We start from the raw sequence: 26,895 nt of genomic DNA on the forward strand, positions 1-26,895 counted from the left end.
GGAATTTTGCCTTCCATTCTGGTGAGGTTGTGGTTAGAAATGCATATGTGCATTCGATACATGATTGTTACTGCTCAGAGTTAGGATGGCATGAGGGACACTGCAACGCCATCCATAAAATGTTATAGGCTGGGGAGGCAGGTGTCACCTACAATAGCTGATTCATTGTTTATCACATGGTGGTTTCCAAAGACAGACCAAAGTGACACCCCATATCTCTCTCTACATTCAGTTTTCCTTTTAGCTGGAATTGGTTTAAAAAAAAAAAAGTAACCTCGCCTGCTTAACTTCTGATTTAAATGGAGGAGGGAGCTGTTTATGCTTCACATAGTTAGGTCCTCCACAAAGGGCACTGTTGTGGAAGGTTCTTGGAGGAGAGCTGGAAGGAAGAGAAAAGCCTCCCTCAAGCTTCTTGATAAGCCAGTGTGACTGCAAATAAATGGTTGCCTTTTGGGCAGAAATTCGTCTAAGACTTGCTTTCATTCCATCTGACTCTAATTGCCAGAGGCCACCAATATTTACAAAAGGACCTGGCATCCTTAAATGTTCAAATTGGCTCTGTCAGCTTATAACCCAGGACTTTGGCATTTGGTATTAAAAAGTGATTAATTGGGAACAACATTTATTAATGTCAAGCTCCCTGGCATTGCCTTGCAAACCTCTCTATTCAATGCACCTCAGTTCTTTTTGCTATGAGTCGCTTTGCCAAATGAATTTTAGTTTTCTGCTTATTATAGATTCAGGTCCTCACTATGCCAGTGTTTTGGCTTTTGTTTGTGTGTATGATCCTGAGAATTGAACCCAGGAACATTCTACCCCTAAGCTTGGTCCCCAGACCCCTTTATTAATTTTTATCTTGAGGCAGGGTCTTGCTTAAGTTGTCCAGGCTGACCTGGAGTGTGACATCTTCTTGCTTCAACCTTCTGAAGAGCTAGGATTATAGGCTTGACCACTATGCTGGGCAATACCAGTATTTTCACTTGAAAACAATTTAATACCAATGCTTGTTGGAGAAACTCTTTCACCCATTGTTTTTCTATCTAAACCACTTTTTTCTATTACCTTGGAAGCATTTCCATGGAAAAGGTAACTTTTACCTGGTGATTATTGGGTCACATTCTTTCTTTTATCTTATTTCAAGCCATGTATCACTTCCTTTCTCTTATATACACCTTAGAGATTTAGGTTGCTGCCATTGGATGGAAATGGACCCTTTTATGTATATATCTTCCATGCTTTGAAACAATGAAAATAGGTGTGTACACGTCTGAACTTGGAAAATTACAAGAATTTGATACCATTTTAAAACTTTCATTTACATCCTCTGCTACATTTCATTAGTCCATTAAATTTGGCCTTTTAAGCTGTGGTAAGTAGGTTGTTTCAATCTATAGTTAAAGGTGAGGGAAGAGCATCATTCAGTCATGTCAGTAATTTGTGAAAAGAGCCTTTTAAACACCTCTGTATAAACAAAATTACCCATCAGCCTTTTATCATCATACATTTCAAAGGCAGGAAACTGGGTCCTGTACTATGCATTGTAACACATTTTGGTTATAGAAGATATTTGGATTTTGGATGAGTACATTGACAGGTAACAGGAATCAAATCTACTTCAATGGTGGGTCCTCTAGAAGTTTAATTACACAAATAGAAGACAACTTCTGCCAGGCATGTACATTTCTGCAAGTGAAGCTGTTTTTTCATTTTTAGTTTTAAGAGAGTATTACTAAATCCCTTCTCACTTTCATATGGAGTAATTTCATGTGAGCCAAACATCTCTTCAGTTTGGTTGATAAAGTGGGATGAACCAGGGCTGAGGTTGTGGCTCAGTGGTAGAGCGTTTGCCTAGCATGTGTGAGGCACTGGGTTTGATTCTCAGCACTGCATATAAATAAATAAAGTCTATTGACAACTAAAATAATATTTTTTAAAAAGTGGGGTGAATCGTTGTCTTTAGGATTTGTTGCTCTAACATATTTAGATAATCACTAGGTGAGTGAATCTGTGTTCATTTTTGTGGCTCCTTCTCCATATTAATTTTAGATTATAGAACAAATGATCCATCTTCTGTGTGATAATTCAAGTGGATAGATGAGTCATGCCTTTTGGTGAGTGTGACTTGCTGTGTGAAGAAGTGAAGCTTCTTGTCTTTTTTTTTTTAAGAGGATGTCTGTAGCATCCTACTTTGGGAGAAGGCTGTCCCAACAGAAGTCCTTAAGGAGTAGTCACAGGTAGAAGACAACTTCTGCCAGGCATGTGCATTTCTGCAAAAACAAAATCTTTTAGAAATGTATGTGATTTATCCTCTGCCTCTGTTTCTTCTACTTCATTAAAGCTGGGTTCACTCATGACTCTATTTGCTTGTTCAAATCTATCTTGGGTCCTAACTGAACCCTTACAGAGGGAAAAACTGGTTAATTGTTCCTGCCTCTCTCCCTTCATCCCTGAGTCATCTTAATTAAGTTGAAGTTTTTGACCTAGGATTCTGTGGCTGCTCTATTTTGGACCTGGGATGTCACTCAAAGGTCTGTGTGCTGAAGTTTCTCCAGCTTAGGTGCTACTGAGAGGTAAAAGAACATTTAAGGGGTGGGGTCTGGTGGAAGGAAGTTAGGTGACTGGGGTGTGTGCTCTTGAGGGACTATTGGAACCTGGCCCCTTCTTGTCTGTTTCTGCTTCCTAGTCACCATGATCTGAGCAGCTTTGCTCTGCCACATGCTCCTCATATGATATGCTGCCTTAACATAGGCCCATAAGCAATGGGCCAAGCTACCATGGACAGAGATCTGCAAAATTGTGGGCCAGAATAAATCTTTCTTTCTTAAAGTTGGTTTTCTTAGGTATTGTGTCACATCAATGGGAAGCTGACTAATGCAGTGACATTATTTGTGTCACATTCATCTGTATGATGCCAGTTGAGCATGATGCAAGCCTAGGCATCTGAGCCACAGATTCTCTTCCTACTGCATCTACAGACAGGTTCCTAGTGCAAGTCTAAGCTTCTGTTTACATTTTTTTTCTCTTGATTCTCATGGGCACCACTGACCCTCCTCAAGACAGGGCTTCCCTTGCAGCCAGGGGTGTCGGGTGAGGGTCCTGGTATACTTCCCCCAAGCTTCTCGTTTCTCTTAAGTCCATTGGACTCTCTTCATTCTCGACACATATGAACACAAATCTCTTAGAGAAACATCACCCTTTTGGTTTTCCAAATCCATCTGCCTAATGAACACTATGATAGATATGCTACAAGAATAAGTGATCAACACAGTTTTAACATTCCTGGAAGATCCATTCACAAATGGTTCACATATAAACAACTGAATATTAAAGAGAGAAGATTAGAACAATGACAAGATTTAAAATGCAGAAGGTCTTTGTCTCCCTGAGCTGTCCACTTAGTTGATTCTTTATATCTCTGTGATCATTACAATGTGGGCTTCTCTTACTTTCCTTGCCCAGAAGGATAATTACATCTTAATGTTTGATTTCTTATATCAGAAGTGATCATTTTCTTCTTCACAATGCTTCTCAAATGTAATACTGATTTATAATTCAGTATCCCAGATCTGTCAACTAAATTCAGTCATGTTCTGATGTGGTCAGTGGGCCTGGATATGTGTCATTGATCACAGGTTGGGTGTTGGGAGTAGAAGGACCTCCTCAAACCATTCACAGATTCATTCAAACAGAACACTTGACAAGGAGCACAATGCTCTGTGCCACAAACCTCCCTCTAGATTGTAGAACACTTGTGCTTGCATCTATCTGGCAAAGCAAGTCAATGGTACCTTCTATTAGAGGCTCTCTAGGGTTGAGATTTTCTAGAATATCTCAGCAGCATCTCTCCTGGCTGCCTTCAAATTGTGGGACCTTATCCCATCAATGTGTTGCTGCTATGAAAATCAGAAAGTGGTAAAGGACCAGAATTCTTCCTCCCACTTCATATCAGCTTTAGATTCCATCACTGCATGGGCTATATGGGAAGAGGACGGGTATGGGAACAGGTCAGATCCTCAGTGGGTGGAGCTTAGGTTAATCTCATAAGCTCTGGGAGCTTCCATTTCCTCTGCTACAAAAAGGAGGACACCTGTACCTACCTTGTGGTATGATTGTGAGATCTCAGTGGGAGATTCTGGCATATGGTGTGTGCTTTTGCTTTTCTTCTATCCTCTACTAATGGCATCCTACCAGGGTCCTTTTACCTTTGGAACACTTTGGCAGAAGGACATCTCCTGGTGTGATGGTCATAGGTCCAAGACCTGTGGCCCTCAGGCTGCCTCATTTCCCTGGCACACATGTAATAATTTATATGTTGGACAGAACTTTAGAAGATACCTTGTCTTACCCCTCCTTTTCATCTCTCTAGTCTCTTTTTCAAACATACGTAGCTTTCTCATGCCTTTTCTGTTTTTATTCAGAACAAAAGCAAGAGATGAAGAAAGTTCCTTTCTGATTTCCCCTGTGTCTCCATAAATTCCTGTAATAGTTTCCTTCTAATCAGAAAAAGACTTATTTAGCAACATTTTTATAATTTACTTGTTTCCCTTAACTCCTTACTAAGGCTGACTTAAAGTGAACGTTGTTTTTATTTTATTTTTTTTACTTGACTAATATTTTCCAGAAAGGTGTCTTCTGAAATACTTTCACTTTTATTTTTCTTAAACCATTTAAAAGCATGCTTAAGCAAAATGCAGCTTACATTCCCAATTGAAGTTATGAATTAGCTGCTTATTGAGTAAAGTAACCTCAGAACTTCAGTATTTCAACTCATTTAATGCTACAGAGTAACTGGGTGCTGTTATGAGATAGGAGGTGTCGATCTCAGGAACTGGTGTTTATAAGAACGTTTCAGACTATTGATTAAAAACAAATCAAACAAAAAACTCTGTGCAAAAAAAAAAAATGCAGACCAAAGAGCAGAAATCTAACATGTCAATTTGTGAATACTTTGACTTTAATCTGCCTTCAGCTCTCTGTTCATTAGTGCATCTGGCACTGTCTCTTGGCGACGAAAGTTTGGCATGGGAAGCGGTAGTGTTTAACTTGGCTGAGAGAAGACATGGACTATACAAGTCTCCTTTTGTCTCTGAGGGGGTATAATTTCTTCGTTCATTTCCCCTTTTAAATTTTTACTCCCTGTGCATTTATGAGCAAATGTTAGAGCTCATGAAAGTGAGGAAATGATATCACCAGCTTGAGCCAATGTGACTGTGGGTTGGCAGCTCTGCTCTTGAGATCCTGAACCTGAGCCATTTGCTGTCGCACTTTAGCTTGTCCTGCTGATTTCAGAGTAGTGGAAAAACGCAAGTGGCACCTTTCCATGTCTATATTTGAAATGTGAGTTATGCTCATGAGTTGGGAGAACTGTCCTTAAATCCATGGCATCGTGGTGTGGTGGCTCTTTGGGCTCCAGTTAAATGTATGATCACCTGCATGTAGCAGGTGTAGCTGAGTCTCTGAGAATCAGCTCTTAACTTTCCTTCCTCTTTCTGTTGAAGTGGGCCCCACCATTCCTCTTGCTCTAGCATTCATGTTGTGAATTCAGATTCTAGATCTCATTTGAGTCATAAGTGGTGTTGCATGCGATGTTTTAATACTAGTGAAAATTCAAGACTTTCTCTTCTCCAAAGCTTGAGAGATTGATCTCAGACTCATTGGTCAGGTAAAAATGCTCTCTCAGATTGGTGTTTGTCTTTATTGTTTTTATACAATATTTAAAAATTTTTATATCCTCACTGGCCTTTAAAAAGTAGTTTACCCAAGGGCTGAAACCTAATGGAAAGACAATGAGCAAGACCTTGTGAAGACAGGACCAAGTTGGGGGTGTGTTGGAGCAGGCTCCCATCAGCTCACCTGAGCCAGAGTTTTTACCATTCTTTGGAATCCATATTTCTCCTTCTATCCCCTTATTCCTACTCTGCTGACCTCTCAGCCAGAGTACTGGCAGGAAAGAGGGCATGACCAGCGATTGACTGAAGAGACTTTATGAAGGGACTGTATGTAGTGATATGGGCACAGTTAGCAGAATTCACAAGCAACGTGTCACCTGCTAAAGGGTCATTAGGGTGAAAGGAGAGGAACACTCCCCAGGCACCTAGTGAGAGCTATAGCCATGGAGAGTATTAGTCTTGTTTTTCTGGTATGATAACAAAATACCAGAGACAGGCTACTTTGTGAAAAAAATAGGTTTGTTTAGCTTATAGCTTTGGAGGTTAGACCTCCAAACAGGATAGCACAGGCTCTGACATGGGTTCCACATAGCTACATCATATCATGACAATGTATGTGCGTCTATTTGTTTAGTCTTTCTCCCTCTTCTTGTAAAGCTACTGATATTCAATCATGGAGGCTCCATCCTAATGATCTAATCAAATCTCATCACTTCTCAAAGACTCCACATCCAAACACCATAGTCACATTCAGTTCCCACACTCTTAATACTATGAACATAGGACTTTGGGGATTAAACTCCTGCCTGAGTCTGAAGGGATAAACTATATTCAAACCATAACAGAAGGAAACCCCAGACAAGAGCTGTGCCTTAGAGAGGCAAATCAGCTGCTGCTAGACAGAAGTCTAGGTGGGAGAGGCTATTAAAGTCAAAATGACAATGGGCTTAACAGTGAAGGTCAGGCAGGCAAGGAAGGCAGCTCAGGGTTTACTCTGGCATCCCAGGAGGACTAAGCAAAAGGTATGTTTGTGAAGAGTTCAGAATCTTTGTCCCAAACAGCTAAGCTCTTTCTGTGCATTTTACTTCCTCTAGCTTGGTATTGTGGTCTTGAAAATTTGTGGTCTTGAAAGGGTCCTATGTGGCTTCTGAGTTGGAGGTTAAGGATATGCTAAGTTTCTAGCCACCTGATGCATTCTATATTATCTTCGTGCTTGAATGCTTGATAGCATCAAGTAAACATAAAGGCTTTTGTGGATTCAAAATTCATGATTTCTTAAGTAAACCACAGACTTGGATTTGCTGAGGTGGAGGCTCACAGAGACATTTCCCATGGACAGAAGTAAGGGCGTTGGGCTGCAAAACAAGTTTTAAAACATACAAAAGCAGCCCGGGAAGAGTCAGATTCCAAAGAATTGCATGAAGAGGACCTGAAGGCTTTGCACCCTTGAGAAAGACTCCTCACAGGAATAATGTGATCACTTTCTGGCATTTTTGCTGATTATAATTTCATCTATTTGGAAAGAACCCAGAAATCTAATCTGAACCAGTGGAAATTCAGAACAAATCCCTGGGTGAGGTGAGGCAGTATGTGCTGTTAAGTGGACCCGTGGTGCATTTCGGTTGGTTAAAGTATTATGGCTTCCTCCATTAAAAAGAACTTCCTTAATAATAACTTACTGAATACCTCAATAAGGTGAAATATTCCCAAATTTGAAATTGAATTCCACTAAAGTGAAAGAGGTCATTTTTTTTCTTGGGTGAGAAGGTACTATTGCCATTTGGGGGTAAGCAGTAGTATAGAGCAATGGATACATCAGAGCCTTCTGCAAGGGATGAGCAGCAAGTCAGTGGTGCGCACCAGCTGCCTGGCACTGGTGAGCTACTTTTCCATGTTCAAGGACCAAGGACTTTTCACCCAAAATTAATGTTGCAAATACAGTGTTTCAGAGTATTACCAAATAAAGGGCCTTGTTTGAGAGAACCTAAAATGGGTATGTAAGCACTCGAGGAGCCCCAGTGATAGCTGTGCAGCTTCATTGTTACTGATCTTCACTCGTGGGATGTGTATTTGTTGAGTGCTCATTAGGTGTGCACTAGGTATCTAGATAAATTTAAATATGCATGGGGACTGCAATTGAGGAATCCATAGTCTGATGAAAGAACATATAAAAGGAGCCTAATGAGCATTCAGCCATAACAGTTGTCAGCTTGGCAAATGCCTTAATCCCAGGGCTAAAGAGAAGAGGTTTGCTGTCACCAGATTCCCTGAAGATTAATCAATTAGATGTAGACAGCTAGAGCCTAGGGCAGCAAAATAAATCCTCAGGATTGAAATATAACCACAATTCATAGAATATTGCAAACACAATTTATGCCCTAAATGCACTGAACCATTTATCTGAAACCTCTTTAGAGGTGAGAGAAAATATACTAGTCATGATGATGATGCCCATAATAAGTCTCTCTACTTCTCTGGAAGGGAACAGCCCACCATGGATGAACTGGGCAGGGAGGGTCTTCTGTCACTCACACACTGCTGGCCAGAGTGCAGGGGTGTGGATCTGAGTGTGTCTTCATTCCTGCTTTGAAAGGTGAACTGGGAACAAACGGGAGAGCATAAACCAGAAGCTACCAGACTGGACTCAGGTTATGGATCTGTGTTTACTCTGTGCCAGTTTATGGATTTGAGAAAGGCCTTGCTCTTCCCTTAGCCATTTGGCCAGATGTATGTCTGCATGGATGGTGGCAGAGAAAGCCTCGGGGCTCTCTAAGCAGAGTGTTAAGATGAGATTTCTACCTCTTTGCAGCTCAGAGGGTGGCTTCTCTGTATTCCTCCCAAGCCGGAAAAGAAAAATCAAACCTAACACCTATCTTCATGAATTTGTCACACATTTTTTTCTACAGATAGAATAGGTATCGGTACTATTTTTTATTTAACTCGTCATCAAACTAAAGGTCTGAGAGAAGTAAATTAAGTTGTCTGAAGTTGCAGAATTAACTAGACCAGATGAATAGTATGTATTGTTAGAACTGCATTTTTAGCTCTTTTATTTTCATGTCTCTTCCTTCTCTAATATAATTTGGAATAAATAAATGTCCTTTTATATCTTTTCCTAGAAATGAATGTACTATGTATACCCTGAAAAAATACCTCAAATTTTCTTTTTTTGCTTATATTTTATTGAGTTACATTTGCCTCTATTGGTTGAAATGTGCTGTACATTCTTTAGTCAGATTTTGTCACATCTGTGATCCATGGGATACATATTGGGCTCCCTCCCAGTCTATCTCATTCTAGGAAATTCAGCCATGTCTGTGATGTATTTTTTCCCCAACTTTAGAATGTCAAATTGGCTTGTTGTTCAAAGAAATTTGTTCTTGAATATTTTTAATCTCCCTTCACTGAGGAAGAGGAAGACAGAGTATTTTCATCAGATAAATATGAAGATAAGGAATTTTTTCATAAACATTATTTTTCTCTAAATGAAAATAAAATGTCACCGAGTTTGAACACTATGCCACTGTCTTCAATTGAATGTTTTTAAAACAAAGAAAGACATCATTAAGACCAGCCCCTAGTGGCAGCACTCACTGGTGGCCTGGAAGCTCACAACTCAGTGACACTGTTGACATGCATTTTGTTGTTGTTGTTTTTAATTTGTTCTAATTAGTTATATCTGACAGTAGAATGCACTTTGACAAATCATACATAATAGAGTATAACTTCTCATTCTTCTGGTTGTACATGATGAGAATTACACCAGTCGTGTAGTCATATATGGACATAGGATAATAATGTCTGGTTCATTCTACTGTCCTTCCTACCCCCATACCCCTTCCCCTCCCTTCACTCCCCTCTACCTAATCCAAAAAAACTCTATTCTTCCCTATCCTTGCCTCATTGTGAATTAGCATCCACATACCAGAGAGAGCTTTCAGTCTTTGGTTTTTTGAGATTGGCTAATTTTGCTTAGCATGATATTCTCCAGATTCATCCATTTACTGGCAAATGCCATAATTTCATTTTTATTTAAGGCTGAGTAATATTCCATTGTGTTTATATACCACAGTTTCTTTGTCCATTCAGCTGTTAAGGGACACCTAGGTTGGTTCCATAGTTTAGCTATTGTGAGTTGAGCTGCTATAATCATTGATGTGGCTGCCTTACTGTAGTATGCTGATTTTAAATCCTTTGGTTATAAACTGAGGAGTGGGATAGCTGGGTCAAATGGTGGTTCCATTCCAAGTTTTCTGAGGAAACTTCATACCACTTTCCATAGTGGTTGCACCAATTTGCAGCCCCACCAGCAATATATGCCATTCTGACTAGAGTAAGTTGAAATCTTAGAGTAGTTTTGATTTGCATTTCTCTCATTGCTAGAGATGTTGAATATTTTTTAATATATTGGTTGATCAATTGCATTTCTTCTTCTGTGAAGTTTCTGTTCAGTTCCTTAGCCCATTTATTGATTGGGTTATTTGGTTTTTGTTGTTGTTGTTTGGTGTTAAGTTTTTTGAGTTCTTTATATATCCTGGAGATTAATGCTCTATCTGAGGAACTCTGTAGGCTCTCTCTCAAATTATTAACTATTTCTTTTGCTATGAATAAGCTTATTAATCTGAATTCATTCTATATATTGATTCTTGATTTTACTTCTTGTGCTTTAGGAGTCGTTAAGGAAGTTAGATCCCAATAGAGAAGATTTAGGCCTACTTTTTTTTCTATTAGGCACAAGATCTCTGTCTAGTGCCTAAGTCTTTGATCCACTTTGGGTTTGTTTTTGTGCAGGGTGAGAGATAGGGGTTTAATTTCATTTTGTTACATGTAGATTTCCAATTTTCCAAGCACCATTTGTTGAATAGGCTATCTTTTCCCCAGTGAATGTTTTTGGCACCTTTATCTCATATGAGATAACTGTATTTATGTGGGTTTGTCTCTGTGTTTTCTATTCTGCATCATTGATCTATGTGTTTTTGAACTATGTGTGTTTTTGTTACTGTGACGCTTTGGTATAGTTTAAGGTCTGGTATTGTGATGCCACCTGCTTCACTCTTCTTGCTAAGGATTGATTTAGCTATTCTGTGTCTCTTAGTTTTCCAAATGAATTTCATGGTTGCTTTTTCTAGTTCTATAAAGAATGTCATTGGGATTTTGCATGAAATCTGTGTAATGCTTTTGGTAGTATGGCCATTTTGACAATATTAATTCTGCCTATCCAGGAGCATGGGAAGTCTTTCCATCTTCTAAGGTCTTCTTCAGTTTTCTTCTTTAGTGTTCTGTAGTTTTCATTCTAGAGGTCTTTCATCTCTTTTGTAGATTGATACCCAAATATTTTATTTTGTTGATGCTATTGTGAATGAAGTAGTTTTTCCTAATTTCTATTTCAGTAGATCCATCACTGATGTAGAGGAACACATTTGATTTATGGGTGTTGCTGAATTCATACATTAATTCTAGAATTTTTTCTGATGGAATTTTTGGGGTCTTCTAAATATAGAATCATATCATTGGCAAATAGTGACAGTTTGAGTTCTTTTTTTCCAATTCATATCCCTTTAATTTCTTTCACCTATCTAATTGCTCTGGCTAGAGTTTCAAGGACAATGTTGAATAGAAGTGGTGAAAGAGGGCATCCTTGTGTTGTTCCAGTTTTTAAAGGGAATGCTTTCAGGTTTTCTCCATTTAGAATGATGTTGGCTTTGGGTTTAGCATATATAGCTTTTACAATGTTGAGTGTTTTAAACATGAAAAGGTGCTGTATTTTGTCAAATACCTTTTCTGCATCTATTGAGATGATTATATGATTCTTGTCTTTAAGCCTATTAATGTGATGAATTACATTTATTGATTTCTGTATGTTGAACGAAACTTACATCCCTGTAATGAACCTTATTTGATCATGATGCACTATCTTTTAAATATGTTTTTTGTCTGCGATTTGCCAGAATTTTATTGAGAAGTTTTGCATCTGTGTTCTTCAGTGATACTGGTCTGAAGTTTTCTTTCCTGGATGTTTCTTTGTCTGGTTTTGGTATCAGGGTGATATTAACTTCATAGAATGAATTTGGAAGGCTTCCCTCCTTTTCTATTTCATGGAATAATTTGAGCAGTATTGGTGTTAATTCTCCTTTGAAGGTCTTGTAGAACTCTGCTTGAGAGTCCATCTGGTCCTGGGCTTTTGTAGATTGGTAGGCTTTGGATGGTGTTTTCTGTTTCATTGCTTGTAATTCATCTGTTTAAATCATGTATATCCTCCTGATTCAGTTTGGGTAGTTTATATGTCTGTAGAATGTTGTCGATGTCTTCAAGATTTTCTATTTTATTGGAATATAAATTTTAAAAATAGTTTCTAATTATCTTCTGTATTTCATTAGTGTCCATTGTGATATTTCCTTTTCCATCATATATTTTAGTAATTTGCATTTTCTCTCTTTGTGAGTGGGGCAAGGGGTTGATCAACTTTATGATGACATGTATTCTTAATGCTCAAGAAATCTGTGTAATGATCCAACCCCACTAACCCAGAACCTTACTTGTTTCACTTGTGGTCAAGGCACCTTGAGGCTGGAAAGGTTCACATGTGCCCAAGACAACTAATGCTATATTAGTGGCAGGGCCACAAACTGAGTCTAGAATCAACCCCAAGCACTCATCTTTCTTTCTGTGTATGAGGGACATAGTAGTATCTCCTTCAGGGAATGCATGATCTGTCGTCTGCCAACATGTCTAGTGTGATTCCTGCTTTGTACATTCTGTATCTTCTTCTTGCAATGTTCCCTGTCCCCATTTGTCTTCCTTGAAAGCATTTATTAATATTTCAAGCCAGATTATCACTCGCACTAGGGATCCTTCTCCACCTACCCACCACCACCCCACCTTCCATCAGTTTCTCTCTTTCCTGCTACATCTATTCCCTTACTGATTTATTCAGCAGCTAGTGGTACCAGGCACTAAGGTAAACAAAAGTTGTCTACCAGTGAACAGGACTGAGGAATTCCCTGCCCATGTGGAGCTTGTGGTCTGTTGGGGAAGGCAGCCACTGAAAACAGCAGACCCAGAGATGCATGTGTGGTTACAACTGGGATGACGGTCATGATGAAAACAGCGAGTGTTCCTGGCCCCCAAAGAACCTGGTGGAGGAACAAATGAACCTTCATGTTGTCATGTTCCAGTTTGCACATCAGTCTTCTGGGAGAGGCTGAGCTCTCCTTGATTCTCCCCAACTCTGTTTCCCTGACAGTGTGAGCACCTTGGGCTCATGAATAAGGAGGAGGCAGGGAGGTTGGCCTCTTCTCTCATCTGACCCTGTATCAAGGATAAAGAGCCTCTCATCCTGGTGGCTGCTTAGGCTTTTGGAGCTCTGTGAAAGTACCTGAAAGTCCACCAGAGTAAGGAAGGAGGCTTTGGTCAGGGAGATAAGAGTGTATTGCATTCTCTTTAGAAGTCGCTTTATAAAGACATGAATACGTCTATAGAAAGCTTATACCCAAAAGACTTAAAATCAACATACTATAGTGATGTAGCCACATCAATGTTTATAGCATCTCACAATAGCCAAGCTATAGAACCAACCTTGGTACCCTTCAACAGATGAATGGATAAAGAAAATGTGGTATACATACACAATGGAGTATTGCTCAGCTATGAAGAAGAATGAAATATGGCATTTGCCAGAAAATGAATGTAACTATAGAGACTGTCATGCTAAGTGAAATAAGCCAGTCTCAAAAACCCAAAGGCAGACTGTTCTCTCTGATATGTGGATGCTAACCCATAACAAGGGAGGGTAAGGAAATGAAGTATAGAAGTTCATCAGATTAGACAAAGAGTAATAAAGGGAAGGGAGAGTGGATGAGGATTGGAAAGAGAGCAAAATGAATCAGTTATAACTTTCCTATGCTCATATATGAATACATAACCAGTGTAACTGTACATCATGTACAACCACAGGAATGAGATGCTAAATGGAATGGGTGAACTCCATGAACATATACAATGTATCTCTAAAAACAACAAATGAATAAAAAGACAAGATTGACAAACCCCCAGCCAAACTAACCAAAGGTTTAGAAGAGCCAAATGAACAAAATTAGAGATGAAAAAGAAAACATAAGCACACACTTCTGAAATCCAGAGGATCATTAGAAACTTTTGAAAATTTTTACTCCAATAAAATGGAAGATATTGACAAATTTCTAGCCATGTATGACATGCCCAGAGTGAACCATGAAGACATTTAGAAAACATGAACAAACCAATATCAAGTAATGAAATTGAAACAGCAATTAAAAGCCTTCCAACAAAGAAAAGCCCAAGTCCACATAGATTCTCAGCTTAGTTTTACCAGACTGTTAAAGTGTAACTAATTCCAGTCCTCCTCAAAATATTCCATGAAGTTGAAAGAGAAGGAAGAAGTCCAAATACATTCTATGAAGCCAGTATAACCATCATACCAAAAGCAAAGACATATCAAGGAAAGAAAACTACAGAACAATATCCCTGATTAAAATAAATGAAAAAATCCCTGATAAAATCGTAGCAAACCACATCCAAAAACACATTAAGAAGATAATACATCATGATCAAATGGGTTTCATCCCAGGGATGCAAGATTGGTTCGACATGTTCAAATCAATAAATGTAATTCACCACACAAATGAATTAAGAAGAAGAATCAAATGATCATCTCAATAGATGCAGAAAAGGACTTTGATAAAATCCAGCATCCATTTATGTTAAAAACACTAGAAAAGTCAGTGATACAAGGAACTTACCTTAACATTGTAAAGACTATGTACAAGAAACTCAAAACCAACATCATACTGAACAGAGAAAAAGTGAATACATTTCCTCTAAAAACAGGAACAAGAAAAGCAGTGTGGAGATTCCTCAAAAAACTTGGAATGGAACCACTATATGACCCAGATATCCCACTTCATGGTATTTTTCCAGAAGAACTAATAAAAGCAGACTAGAGCAACATACCCTCGATGTTTATAGCAGAACAATTCACAGTAGCCAAATTATAGAATCATCCCATTTGCCCCTCAGTATTAGGATTAAGAAATTGTGGCATGTGCATAATGGTTCTTTACTTAACCAATAAAGAATAATGAAATTATGACCTTTGCCGATTAATTGTCAGAAATAGAGAATATCACTCCAAGTGGAGTGAGTCTCAGAAAATCAAGGGTCAAATATTTTCTCTCATACATGGAAAGAGAGTTGGCTGAGGGTTTGTCAATCTTACTTGTCTTTTTTTTTCATTTGTTGTTTTAAACCAAAATAAAGAAACATTGGAGGGCAGGATTTAAAAAAAAAAAAAAAAGGTATTTTAGCTTTTGGAAAGAGCCAAGAGAAGTAATCAGCTATTGTAAAAACTAAAAATGCACCTACACAAAGAGAATATCAGTGAGCTATTCAACCATAAGCTCAGAATTAATAAGGACCACATGATAAGACATTCACTTTCAGATTTATTTTTAATGTTAGCAAGAAATACCTGCATTTGATGTCATAGGATTATTATTAAGATGTTTATTGTTTATTAAATTACATCCCTTAAGTTCTTGAACTGAAATGTACTTTGTAAATTTTAAGTATAATCTAAATTACAAAGGTAATTTGCAGATTTTAAATAAAATTTTGCTCTTCTTTTTCTTTTACCTTTTTTTTGTCAATTTTGGTAGAACCTTAGAAATATAACATTTCTTTTGTATCCACTTGAGTTGAAAACTTGTGATATAATTTATATATTTTTACTTTTCTTCTAAAGGGAATGGTTTATTTAAATAAAAATGAGATCATTACTAATGGAACTATTTAATTATTTAAGGTAAACTTCCAAAATATATGGAATTGCTCATAGAAATTTTACTACTCTATACTGTTATAGTTAGGAAAACAGACTTTAATAAAATCCAGATGACAAATAGCCAGGATCTTTAACATCTTTTACTTTGCATACTTAAAGCATTTGTAATTTCCATTAGGGAGTTTTATTTATATTTATGAAATTCTTTTATTTATTCTTTTTCAATTATTAAAATAATTACACTGTTTTAACTGTTTATATTTATAGGAAACATTTAATCTTGTAAAATGGAAAGTTCTATTTGGTTTTCTTCTTAGACTTAAAAAAATAATAAAATCAATAAATGTAAGGCCTGTTTTAAATAGAACTCTCTTCAAATGCATCTATCTATATCATATATGCATGTGGAAATATAAATGGTTTTTTTATAGTTTTCATTACAACATATTATCGTACCAAAGAAATTTTAATTAAAAATCTATAAAAACGAATTCATGCATTATGCAAATTTTAATTCTATAACGATTAAGAAAAATCTTTACAAATATTGGAAAAAGAGCATTTGTCAATTTAATGAAATTGTGTGATGATTTTTTTATTACAAAAAAATATGTGGAATAGATGCTTAAATACTTGTTTTATTGGCTTCATTTGAGAGGTGGTAAAGAAATTTGGGGGCTCAATGGAGTCCTCCACATAGGTATTCTAAATTTTACCATCAGTATCCCTATACCTTTTCCCAGTGTTTCTTTTCTTTTCTTCTAAAAGTGTTCTCTTTTGGAGAGGGGACATAATTAAATTCCCTCTGGTGCCTGTGTGCTGTAGTCTACCCAGCAGCTTTGCTCCCTGGACTGTCCCAAGGTTCCTGCAGGGACAAGGAATCTGAAAAGGGCCAGAACCAAGAAGCAGGCTTGCCGCAGCGCCCGCTCAGAGCAAGGAGCAGGGGTCAGGGACCACACTGTACCAGCATCAGATGTTTCTGGTGGCAGGTGTGTGTCGGGCTGCTATGGGTGATTGGACAGGCCAGCTGTCCCAGCCTGGGGCTTTGTGTGATAAACTCAGCTCGCTGGTCAGAAGGTTCACGGGCTCGGATTTATTCACTCCTTCACTGAGAATCGAAATTGGAAGAGGTGGTTAACTGCTGACTGAAGTGGAATTAAACCAAAATTGATTTGTCCTTCGCTATTTTGTGTTTCAGAGACTGGAGCACAAGGAAGTTTTAGTGGGCTTGCTGTTCCTGGTGTTCCCGTTCATTCCAGCCAGCAACCTCTTCTTCAGGGTGGGTTTTGTGGTGGCCGAGAGAGTCCTTTACACACCTAGGTAATTATCACAGCAATTTGCTCTTTACCAGCCCCGCCCTCCCACCCTCCTCAACCAACACCGAAGGTTCCAGAGAGACCATCCTTGGGGTGATGAGAGTTAGGTCCTCAAACAGCTCAGACTTGATCACCTCAGGCTTCAGACAGCCACACAGAAGGTTGGGTGAGACCATGCTGGTGACATTCACTCTAGTTCCCAGTGGTTCTCTGTCCATTACAACTTCACAGTTAAACTGGAATACTGACTTCAGTATATTTAGAACATTAGCTGCAGTTGCTTACCACACCATCTTGTCCAAATGTTTTATTAAATATAATTATTATAAATTTTCAGAAATATTTATTGATTTGCATAAAATTATTATGTTTATAATCTTCTTCCTTGCCCTCTCTTTTTCTTTAATTTAAAAGTGGGAATAATCTCAAGAAAATTTATCCTCAAGAAAATCCCTATGAAGCTGGGCATGGTGGCACAAGCTTGTAATCCCAGTGGCTTAGGAGGCTGAGGCAGGAGGATTGCTAGTTCAAAGCCAGCCTCAGCAACTTAGTGAGGCACTTAGCAACTCAGCAAGACCCTGTCTAGAAATAAAATATGAAAAAGAGCTGGGGATGTGGCTCAGTAGTTGAGCACCCCTGGGTTCAATCCTAAGTACCAAAAAAGAAAAAAATTGTGTGAAATAAAAGTAATTTAAAAATTATAAAGGATATTCATAGATGTATGCATATATAATGTACTTAGCTCTGAGCATGTTTGAACTGTGCTGAAGCTGGTCTGCCCTCTTAACAATCAAATGTCATTGTTCCAAGACCACTTTTCTTTTCAGATGCCCAGAAATACCATTGAAGCAGGAGATAGGCTTAGTTTTGCCATTTACCAGTTGTGTGACCTTGAGCAAGACATGATGGTTTTCTGCACCAGATTTTCTCATTTCTAAAACTGAGATTTTAGTAAACTCCATAAATTTAGTATTTTGGTCTACAATGTTGCCTTTTTGAATAGTTCATTTTTATAAAAGTTCAATAATAACTTTTATAAGTTCTATAAGAATGGATTTTTTAAAAAGGCAATATAATCCAAAATATTTTAAGAAAATCATTATTTTTGTTTATGATATTGCACTAGGAATTTAAAAACACTTTTAATTAGAAATGAGATTTATAATCTCCAATTCTCCCAAACCAAAACTATAGCTTTCCTAAGTTTATGCTTATGCAGCATTATGTTTAAACTTGGGTAGGGCTTGGCCAAGGGTAGCCTTTATTTTGTTTTAGGTATCCTAGAACAATTTGGAAAGGAAGTTATTGTTTGATAAATATTATTTGACACAGACAAATATACAGCACAATTCTTTGTATTTTGTGTTACTTACAGCTAAAAGGCTTTTGAGAAGTTGCCATACTAATTTATAGAAGGGCAAAAGGCAACATCAATCTGTGTAATTTTTTTTTAATCCCTTTTGTGGTACTAAGGGTACCACAAAGGACCTACCAGGTCCTTGCTCATGGTAGGCAAATACTCTACTACTGAGCTAAAACTCCAGCTCTCTTTTTAAATTTCGTTTTAAGACAGGATCTCCCTCAGTTGCTGAGACTGGCCTCAAATTTGTAATCCTCCTGCCTCAGCCTCCCCAGAAGCTGGGATTACAGACATGTGCCACTCTGCCCAGCTGTGATGTTTTTGCTTAAGTAAGGTGAAAGTATCTTTAGTCAGCTTTTTTCTATAGTACTAATGCCTCCAGGTTCTTCATTTATCAGAGCTTATAGAGTACTTTTTATCATAAATGATACAGTAGGATCTGAGGCTACAAAAAAAAGTAATTGCAGTATCTGCCTTGAAAGAGTTCATTAACTGATGACTGACAAAATGGAGTATTTCATAAGACTTAATATTCTTTACAATACTATTCTGCTCTTTAATACCATTTTACCATTAGTTGTATTCAAGCATTTATTGAGCTTTTATCATATTTCAGTCTCCATGCTAAGGATGTTGTCATTATGTCCATTAATTCATGCTATATCTAGCGGTTCACTGCCTGCCCCATCAAGTGAGAGGGCCTGCCTTGAAATTCCTACTTCAATATCAGTGTGATTTCTCCCAGCTTCAGTTTCTTGATTATATAAAATAGGGATAATAGCAACACACAACTCAATGGGATCCTGTGATCATTAAATGAGATAACCATATACAGAACTTAGGAAGTGTTTGGCATCATACGTGGCCAGTGAATATTAAGTAGCAGTGTTGTTGATAAACGCCGATACCATGATCATTATGTTACAGAAATGGCTTTGAGAGAGTTAATAACTCACTCGAGGTGATACAGCTAGTAAGTAGCAGAGCTGGAATGCAAATATTCTCTCCTGACTCTTGTCTCACCTTGCAGACCTTATTTCATTTTGATAGAAAGAAAAAGAAGAAAATGGAAACATAATAAAGCAATTTCAGTTCAACTCCATTTAGTGATAGAGACTTGGTATTGCCAAGAATCCTGAGATCTGAATCCTCAGGAATTTGGGGTTCTGGGTGACAGAGAATGACAAGTGCAAGGAACTGCTTTCTGAGTCCAGACACAGGAGATCATTGGTGGAGGGAGAAGGAAGGCTCTCATATTATGGAAGCCTACAGTGGCACCATCAGTAGTTTGTGGGGTGTTTTCATTAAAGTCAGGGCTTTCTCTTGCCCGGGCAGGTATGTCCTCCACACACCACCCAGCTCATGCCAGCTCAGGCTCTTCACATTTGCCATGTCTCAGTGGCCCTTCCTGTGGTACTATATATTTGTCTAGAAATAAAATGCTCATTTTTCCTAGGAATAATCTGACTTGGGTTACAATAAAATTGTTGCATATGAAGAAAGCATCAGTTTAGTTAAGAGCAAGTGCCTGCCTTTGGGAACCAATTTGGATTTGCTTCATTTGGCAAACTCAGTGAAGAGGCATCCAAAAACAGATTCAGTAAGCTAGCCTGCATTAAGAAGATGACTGTCCTTTTCTGTCCAAGTTCCTGCATCCATGTATTGCAGCGTTGTTGCTAAGCTGTCATTTCTGAGTGTTTCTCTTTGCTGCCCTGTGACTTCTGGATTCACATGCACGTCATTACCGTGCGCATCATGACTGCTGCTTCTTGTAGTGGTGTAGTCTCAGCAGATGTCCAAGCCATGTGATCAAGGAGGTGGAGGTGCTTTCCTGTTTCTGAAAGATGATCCTGGGGGACCCAGGTCATTCCACTGGGTCTGCAGTCCTGACTACGTTTGAGTGTAACCTGGATTTTGGAAACTTGGGGTGAGAGGAAGCCTAGGAATATTTCAATGGGATGTCACATCTCTAAGGAATCCCAACCTTTCCACAGTCATTGTTGTAACTAAACTAGCAAGGGAGCGTCTTTACTTAGGCACTGGATTCCTTTTTATCTATTGTGTTGTGCAAGTGAAGTGGCCTAGATTGTCAGTAATTGAAGCCCGTGTGAACACACTGCTGTAGCTTCAGGGTTTCTAATGACTTCACCAGAACCATTTTGTAAATATTGAGCTATCTTGAAAAATGACAGACTTTTTCACAAACAGATTTTACCTAATAGTGACCAGCTGCCCTGTCTTAGTGGAGAATAGTAGATAATTGGGGATAGAACATTTGAAGTCCTCTCTAGGGCCAAGCAGAGTGGGGTGGATGCTGTGGGTCTCCTGGAGGTGTCAAAGCACTGGATAATACTTGCTTCATTTAATAAACCTGAAGATAGAATTTGACCATGATGCAGAATATCTCCTAAACCAAACTGTTTCTTCTTTCCTTGTTATTTTTTTTCCTAGTTCTGGGGATCAAATCCAGGGCCTTGTGCATGCTAGGCAAGTGCTTCTACCACTGAGCTGTACCCCCAGTTCTCAACCTTTTACACAATTAGAAATCTTCTCTGCACGAATCTCCTTCTGTTGTTGACCTTGTCTTGAAACAGCCACTTTCTACCTCATTAGTGCCCAGGCTCTTTGAGGAAAATATATATGATGTCCTCACTGACATCCCTGAAAATGCAGGTCATCTTTATGCAGAAATTATGTGTTGGCTCACAAACTTTAGGGAACAATAGAATATGAACCAAAAGCTCAGCATGGAGATGTGGCTCAGTGGTAGTGTGTGTGCTTACTATGTGGGAGGCCCTCAGTTTAATTCCCAGCACCAGGAGGAAAAAAGAGGGAAAAAAGGTGAATTTTGTCTCGTTATATGTTTGTTTCAAGTTATTATGAAGCCAAATCCTGGCCTCTAGCCTAAGGTGCTCATACCTGACTGTCACAGAAGACATATCCAGCCCTACTGAAGCCTGGGTAAATCTCCTCAGTCCCAGGAGGCTGATGTGGCCATTCTACAAGAAGGGTCTAGTATGAGTCAGACTGACAGTCCCTTCCACCCCTGACTTTTATTCCTAACTAGGAAAAAAACCCTTAAATCTTCCGGCTTCTCTTCTTCCTCCAGCCTAGCCCAGAAAACACCCAAAATATAATCTTCCTCTCATTTGCACTTGGAAATCTGTGGATAAAAAGGGCAGAAACCAGCTATTTGCCTGGCACTCCCTGGTGTTTAGGGTCAGAGTTTTTACCATCAAAATAAATTGGAATAATATTTTCTTTTGGTGATAAATGCCCACTTTGTGGATGTCCTTTTTGAACAGGCAAGAGAGTTGGAGGTTGAATTCATTCTTAAACAGATTTTGATCTCTGATTCTGATCCCAAGAGAAGCATATAATTTTATGGCTATCTTTTCTGTATTTTGTACAAACTGCACTAGAAGACTCCAAAGGACTGAAATTTCTGGAAATTGATGAAGCAGAAATAGTTGATGAAAGCTTTCAAATAAAGTTATATAAAGTAATTTAACATTCACCCACATGCCAGATTCAGGATGATTTATTCACTTCAGTGCCAAAGAGCAAATTCCTTAGCTACTTTAGGAAAACTTCAATGAGTAGAAAAGGGAAAGGAATAGACAGGAATTGAAGGTAGAAAAATATTTGGGGATAGACACAATCAAGAATTACTGAGGCTACACAAGAAGTTGGATGGCATGAATCTGAGGGGAAAAAAGGAAAAAGGGATGCCATTTGTATCTTATATCCCCTGAGCTTATGGACATAGTAGACAAGGAGGAAGGGTGACTCTCACTCATTTTTTTTTTTTTTTTAGAGAGAGAGAGAGAGAGAGAGAGAGAGAGAATTTTTTTTTAATATTTATTTTTTAGTTTTTGGCGGACACAACATCTTTATTTTTATGTGGTGCTGAGGATCGAACCCGGGCCGCACGCATGCCAGCGCGCTACCGCTTGAGCCACATCCCCAGCTCTTAGCCTCACTCATTTTTAAGTTTGAGAAACCTCTTTAAATCTTACCTATCAACTCAAAGTGAAATTTTTAAAATTTTACACAAGTAGCTATTAAAACAATACTGCAGTATCTGTTTTTCAGAGGGGAAAACGAGAAGGTTGATCTCTGAAGTCACACTACCTCTGTCATCTGATGGTCTGGCCCTTCCACGTCCATTTATCTATACACATGTTCCTTCAGAGCTGCTGGACGAGGGTCATGATTATTTGAAGTGAATCTAAATTGGCCCAATGAGAGTATCCACAGGGAAATCTCAGAAACTCACTTGAGCAAATCCAGAGGAAGAAGGTTAAAATGGGAATCAGTGCAGCCCAGTGCCACCCACGGCCAAGCAGTCTCGGGAGTCATTGAATGGGTGAGGCGACTAGTTTTCTAAGATACCGGGTGGATAGTTCCCAGATGCTCTGTAGTTTCCAAATGCTGATTAAAGCTGCTTGATAGTTTTCACTGTTTGAGGCTAAATTGGGGAAGGGAGTGAAAGGAGAAAGGAGTTTTTCATAGTTAGAAATTTGTGAGATTTTTATCCTTCCTGTGTCCTCAGTCTCCTTGTCAGCAGAGCCATAGACAGTCCTCTGGACATCCCTCTTCTCCCACCCACCCCACTTCTTTAGAAGTATTTACTGGTTTTAGAAATCTCAAACTGCTATATCCACAGTGCTACATGATCTTTTTTTAATAATTTTTTTATTTTTTTAACTACACGACAGCAGTGGAAAGCATTATAATTCCTATTACCTGTATAGGGCACAGTTTTTCATATCTCTGTATATGAAGTATACATGTACTTTGTTGTTGGTTTTTTGTATTACAATTCTTAATACACATATATACCACAATTTTTGTATCTCTCTGTTTGTATATAAAGTATGTTGACACCCAATTCAAGGCTTCATACATGTACTTCATACATGTGCTTCATACATGATGTCCATCAGTAAAATGGAGTTTTACTCAGCATTAAAAATGAACAAAACCATGGCATTTGCAGGTAAATGGATGGCATTGGAGAAGATAATGCTAAGTGAAGTCAGCCAGTCCCAAAAAAACAAAGGCTGAATGTTTTCTCTGACATAAGGAGGTTGACTACATGATCTTTAAGGTCCCTTACAGCTGCAAATTTCAAGCTTCCTATGTCTTAGATAACTATGAAAAACCTTGATCCTCCCGCCCCCTTTAGGCCTTATGTACTATTTTTTGTTTGTGGGTTGCTTTTTTTTTTCTTTTTTTCTTTTCATAGTTAGAAAAGAAAAACTATCCTGGTGTGTCTGCCTGTGTCTGCTCAGATTCCCCAGGAGAGATCCAATGGGGGAGGGCAGACAGCACCCTGGGTAAAGCAGGAAAGGGAGGGAGTCCATGTGCCATGAGGTCAGGCTCTCTGCAGGGCCTGGTAGTGGTGCAAGAAAGCTTCGGAAGGCGTTGGTGTGGGCTCTGTTATGAGGGAATGCAGAGCCCTTCAGGACAGCAGGAGCTGGTGAAGTTTAGAAATTCATGTAGGCAAGCAGCAAGAGGAATGGGTGTTGGGAGGAAAGGGGGCCCTGCCACTTAGAAAAGTCACATGAGCACCGCCAGCCCATGCTCTACACGAGATGATGGCACAGGCAGCCAGCAGGACACAAGGCAGCCGTGAGTCTGGGTTAGGTGTTTGCCTGTCCAGGTGAGGTCCAGTGAGATTCACAAAGTGGGCTGAGGCCTAGTATCTCAGCAGGAGCTTGAAGTCAGGGTGATGCATAGACTGTGGTCTAAGGCCATGACTGGTAAGGATGAGCCAAAGTTGAGCCACAGGTAATACATCACTAGATTTTGTGGAGACCAGGTCACAAGAATGGCAGAAAGTCCCGGAACTAGGCAAGGCTAGGTATTCAGAGATTCACCTTTTAAGATTCATTGTTTAACATTCTCATAGTACAGTACATTAGTGGTTCAGACAAAGCAAGGTGGGCTTATTAATGGGCCACTTAACTAAAAACCTAGAAAGTGGATTAAAGATTTTATGGTCATGAAGTCAGGCACACCTGCCCTCTGAGAATATGTGCGTATAGATGTAAGAAAATGTAAATGTTGACTAAATTTCCCCAATTCGCTGAATTATTCATTAGCTTTGGCTATGAAACCATTTTTTTAGGAATTTCAATCATGGTTATCTTAAAACAAAAAGGTTCTTTTGTCCTAACAAGAATGAGGAAACAAACATAAAGGAGAAATGCTGTGTATAGGTATACTGGTAAACCGTAAAGTCAGGTCACCATATGATCTGACGAGAAAGAAAAAAATGAAGGTTATTGATACCATTGGTGGAAGATTAGTGGGAAAATACAAAATTTGAGTAATGAAAAGAAGAAATCTTTTTACCTTAGAGAAGTATTCTAATTCTTTTAAAACATGGTGTCTCCCATGTTTGTCAGTATATTTCAAAAGAAGCCCGAGTCTCTCTCACAATGTATTCCTCCCTGCATCTCCAACCCTCATTGGAAAACAACTCCCGCATCAAGCAGTCAGAGGCTTCCTGCTGATTTATTAGCCTACTTAGGGTTTTGAAAGTTAGTTACAGTTTTACTTCAGAATACCATCAGCTAAGAAGGGACAGCTTTTGGCTTGAATGGGTTTGTTCTTTGCTCTTGCTATACTGTAGCAGGAACTGTTCCATTCAGCCCATTGAGACCTGAACTCAGAGGAGGGTGTGAATTTAGGAGTGAGACCTTGTCCAATGCTCTCAAGGGCAGTGACCCAGTAGGGAGGCACCCAGGGTGAACCCAGTAGGAAGGCAGGGTTAAGTCACCAAGCCATCTGGGGATAAGTGCTGTGTACAGGTCATGATCAGGAAGGGCGGCCAGAAGGCTTTACTGAGGGACCCAACTGTGCTAGAGATTGCAAACCACAGACAAATATCAATAGAACAACAGTGGCCAGAATGAAGTGATCAGAGAGGAGATCAAGCTACTTGTGGGCTGAAGATCAATTATCCAATCTGTTGTGCTCAATCAATTGTTCTTAGCTTAGGGCATGAGGTGTAGATAAGTTCGAACAGTTATTTACTGGACTGGAATAATGGCCTTAATTTTGTGAAACTCGGTTATAAAAGAGGAATGTTTATGTCTGTTAAATCTTACATGGTGGAAAGCAAATGTATTGGAAACCAAGATTTGAAAGTAAAATTTGGACAGTGTAATTTAGATTCAGACGAGACTAAACAGGATAACATGTGAAAAATGTTGTAAGCTGTGCTAGGTAATTGCAAGTCATTATTTCAATCTGCCCTTTACAAATAAGGAGATTGGGTGAATCAAAGTCAAAGGAAATCAAAGTCACATAGCTGTAGGCCTGTCCTTCTCCCCCTTCCCCTGACTTCCTTCTCCTTCTTCCTTTGTTTTCTAACCTTATGTGCTCCAAGGAAGCAATTCAAAAGGGAGCTCTGGAATGAACAATGCTAGCTGAGCAGGGTAGCATCTTCGTGTTGGGGGTTAGGTGTTGGGTGTTGCCTTTGGAGATGGAGGGGAAACAGTCAACTGCTAATGTCACATGCCCCAGGTTCAACATGGTCAGCTCTGGCTTTGCCTGGAGCACGTGAGTAGACATAAGTGTTACCATTTCAGCCTCTCCCCCATCAAGATCCCTTGTTATTGATGAAATTATTTTGTTCATTTTGAGTTCTGTACAGGAAAATACAGAAAATTCTTATGTAAATATCATAACCTTCCAAAATCCTCCTTACTCTTTTGGAAACCTCTATTGTCTTGCTTTTACTAGGGCCAACGTCTTATAAGTTTGTGTAACTTTGTGCCACACTCAGTTGCCAAGGCTGGCCTCAGCCCCTTGAGTCACTGGGACTACAGGCATACGCCACTCTGCCTGGCCAAAGGCCTTTTGGGCCTACTTGGAAAACTTAGTTGAGACTGTGTGATCCAAGCAGAAAGGGAAGCCAGCCAGTCCTGGATTAAAAACACCAACAAGGGGAAAGGAGCAGGTTCTGCATTGGGACAGTTCTCCTGGTGATAATCATGGGTCTCTTATTTTCAAGACCAGCTTGGTCTGGTTGGTTTCCTAGTCAACCTTTGTTTCATGTTTGTTTCTGACATCGTCACCTGCAGTGGTTTGTCTATTCTCAAGAATCAGCCCCTGTCCACTGCTAGATGCCTAGGAGACAAAATGATTCAAAAACAAAGATTTTTCTTATACCAGAGCCCTGCTGTACTTACCAGTGGAGGTCTCAGGTTAAGAGGAAGCATCACATTTTCAAAGAGGTAAAAGAGAATCAGATTCTCAGAAGGTCAAAGCAATGCTGTTTCCCCACCAGGTGTTCCATAGATACAGGTTTCTTCTGTTCTTTTCCAGTGTATGGAACCGAAGAAACCTATTCATGGAAAACAATACATAAAAAAGCTTTTCATACCTACCCTAGAACTCAGGAACTAGGGACATGCTCAAAGGTCCCTTTGGCGATTCTTTTCTTGGAAAATAAAAAGCCCTTCCTTCCAGATACGTTCAATCTTCTGGAAAATGTCTCCGTCCATTAAATGATAGAGAAATAATAGGGCAGAAATCCTGAAAGGAAATCGAGGAACCCGGAGACAGGCGAGCAAGAAATGAAAGACGGAGAGCAGGCAGAGATACACACCAGAGTTTATTTGTCAGAGCTGACAAATGAAGGCCATCTCTCTATAGATGAGAGATGCAACACAGGCTTGGGGTTCAGGACCTTTATGAGGCAGGGGTGGTTAAAGC

At 39.1% G+C, this 26,895-nt stretch overlaps 1 protein-coding gene across 1 annotated transcript in view; it reads left to right on the forward strand.

Moving 5' to 3' along the window:
• LOC113175576 (transmembrane O-mannosyltransferase targeting cadherins 1) overlaps window positions 1-26,895 on the forward strand; it is a 268,687-nt gene that overhangs the window by 154,178 nt on the left and 87,614 nt on the right. Inside the window, exon 9 of the mRNA XM_077798495.1 lies at window positions 16,685-16,806. Coding sequence (XP_077654621.1) covers window positions 16,685-16,806 — 122 coding nt within the window. The remainder of the gene's footprint in view (window positions 1-16,684; window positions 16,807-26,895) is intronic.

The sequence above is a fragment of the Urocitellus parryii genome, chromosome 5 (genome assembly GCF_045843805.1).
Source record: "Urocitellus parryii isolate mUroPar1 chromosome 5, mUroPar1.hap1, whole genome shotgun sequence".
NCBI lineage: Eukaryota > Metazoa > Chordata > Mammalia > Rodentia > Sciuridae > Urocitellus > Urocitellus parryii.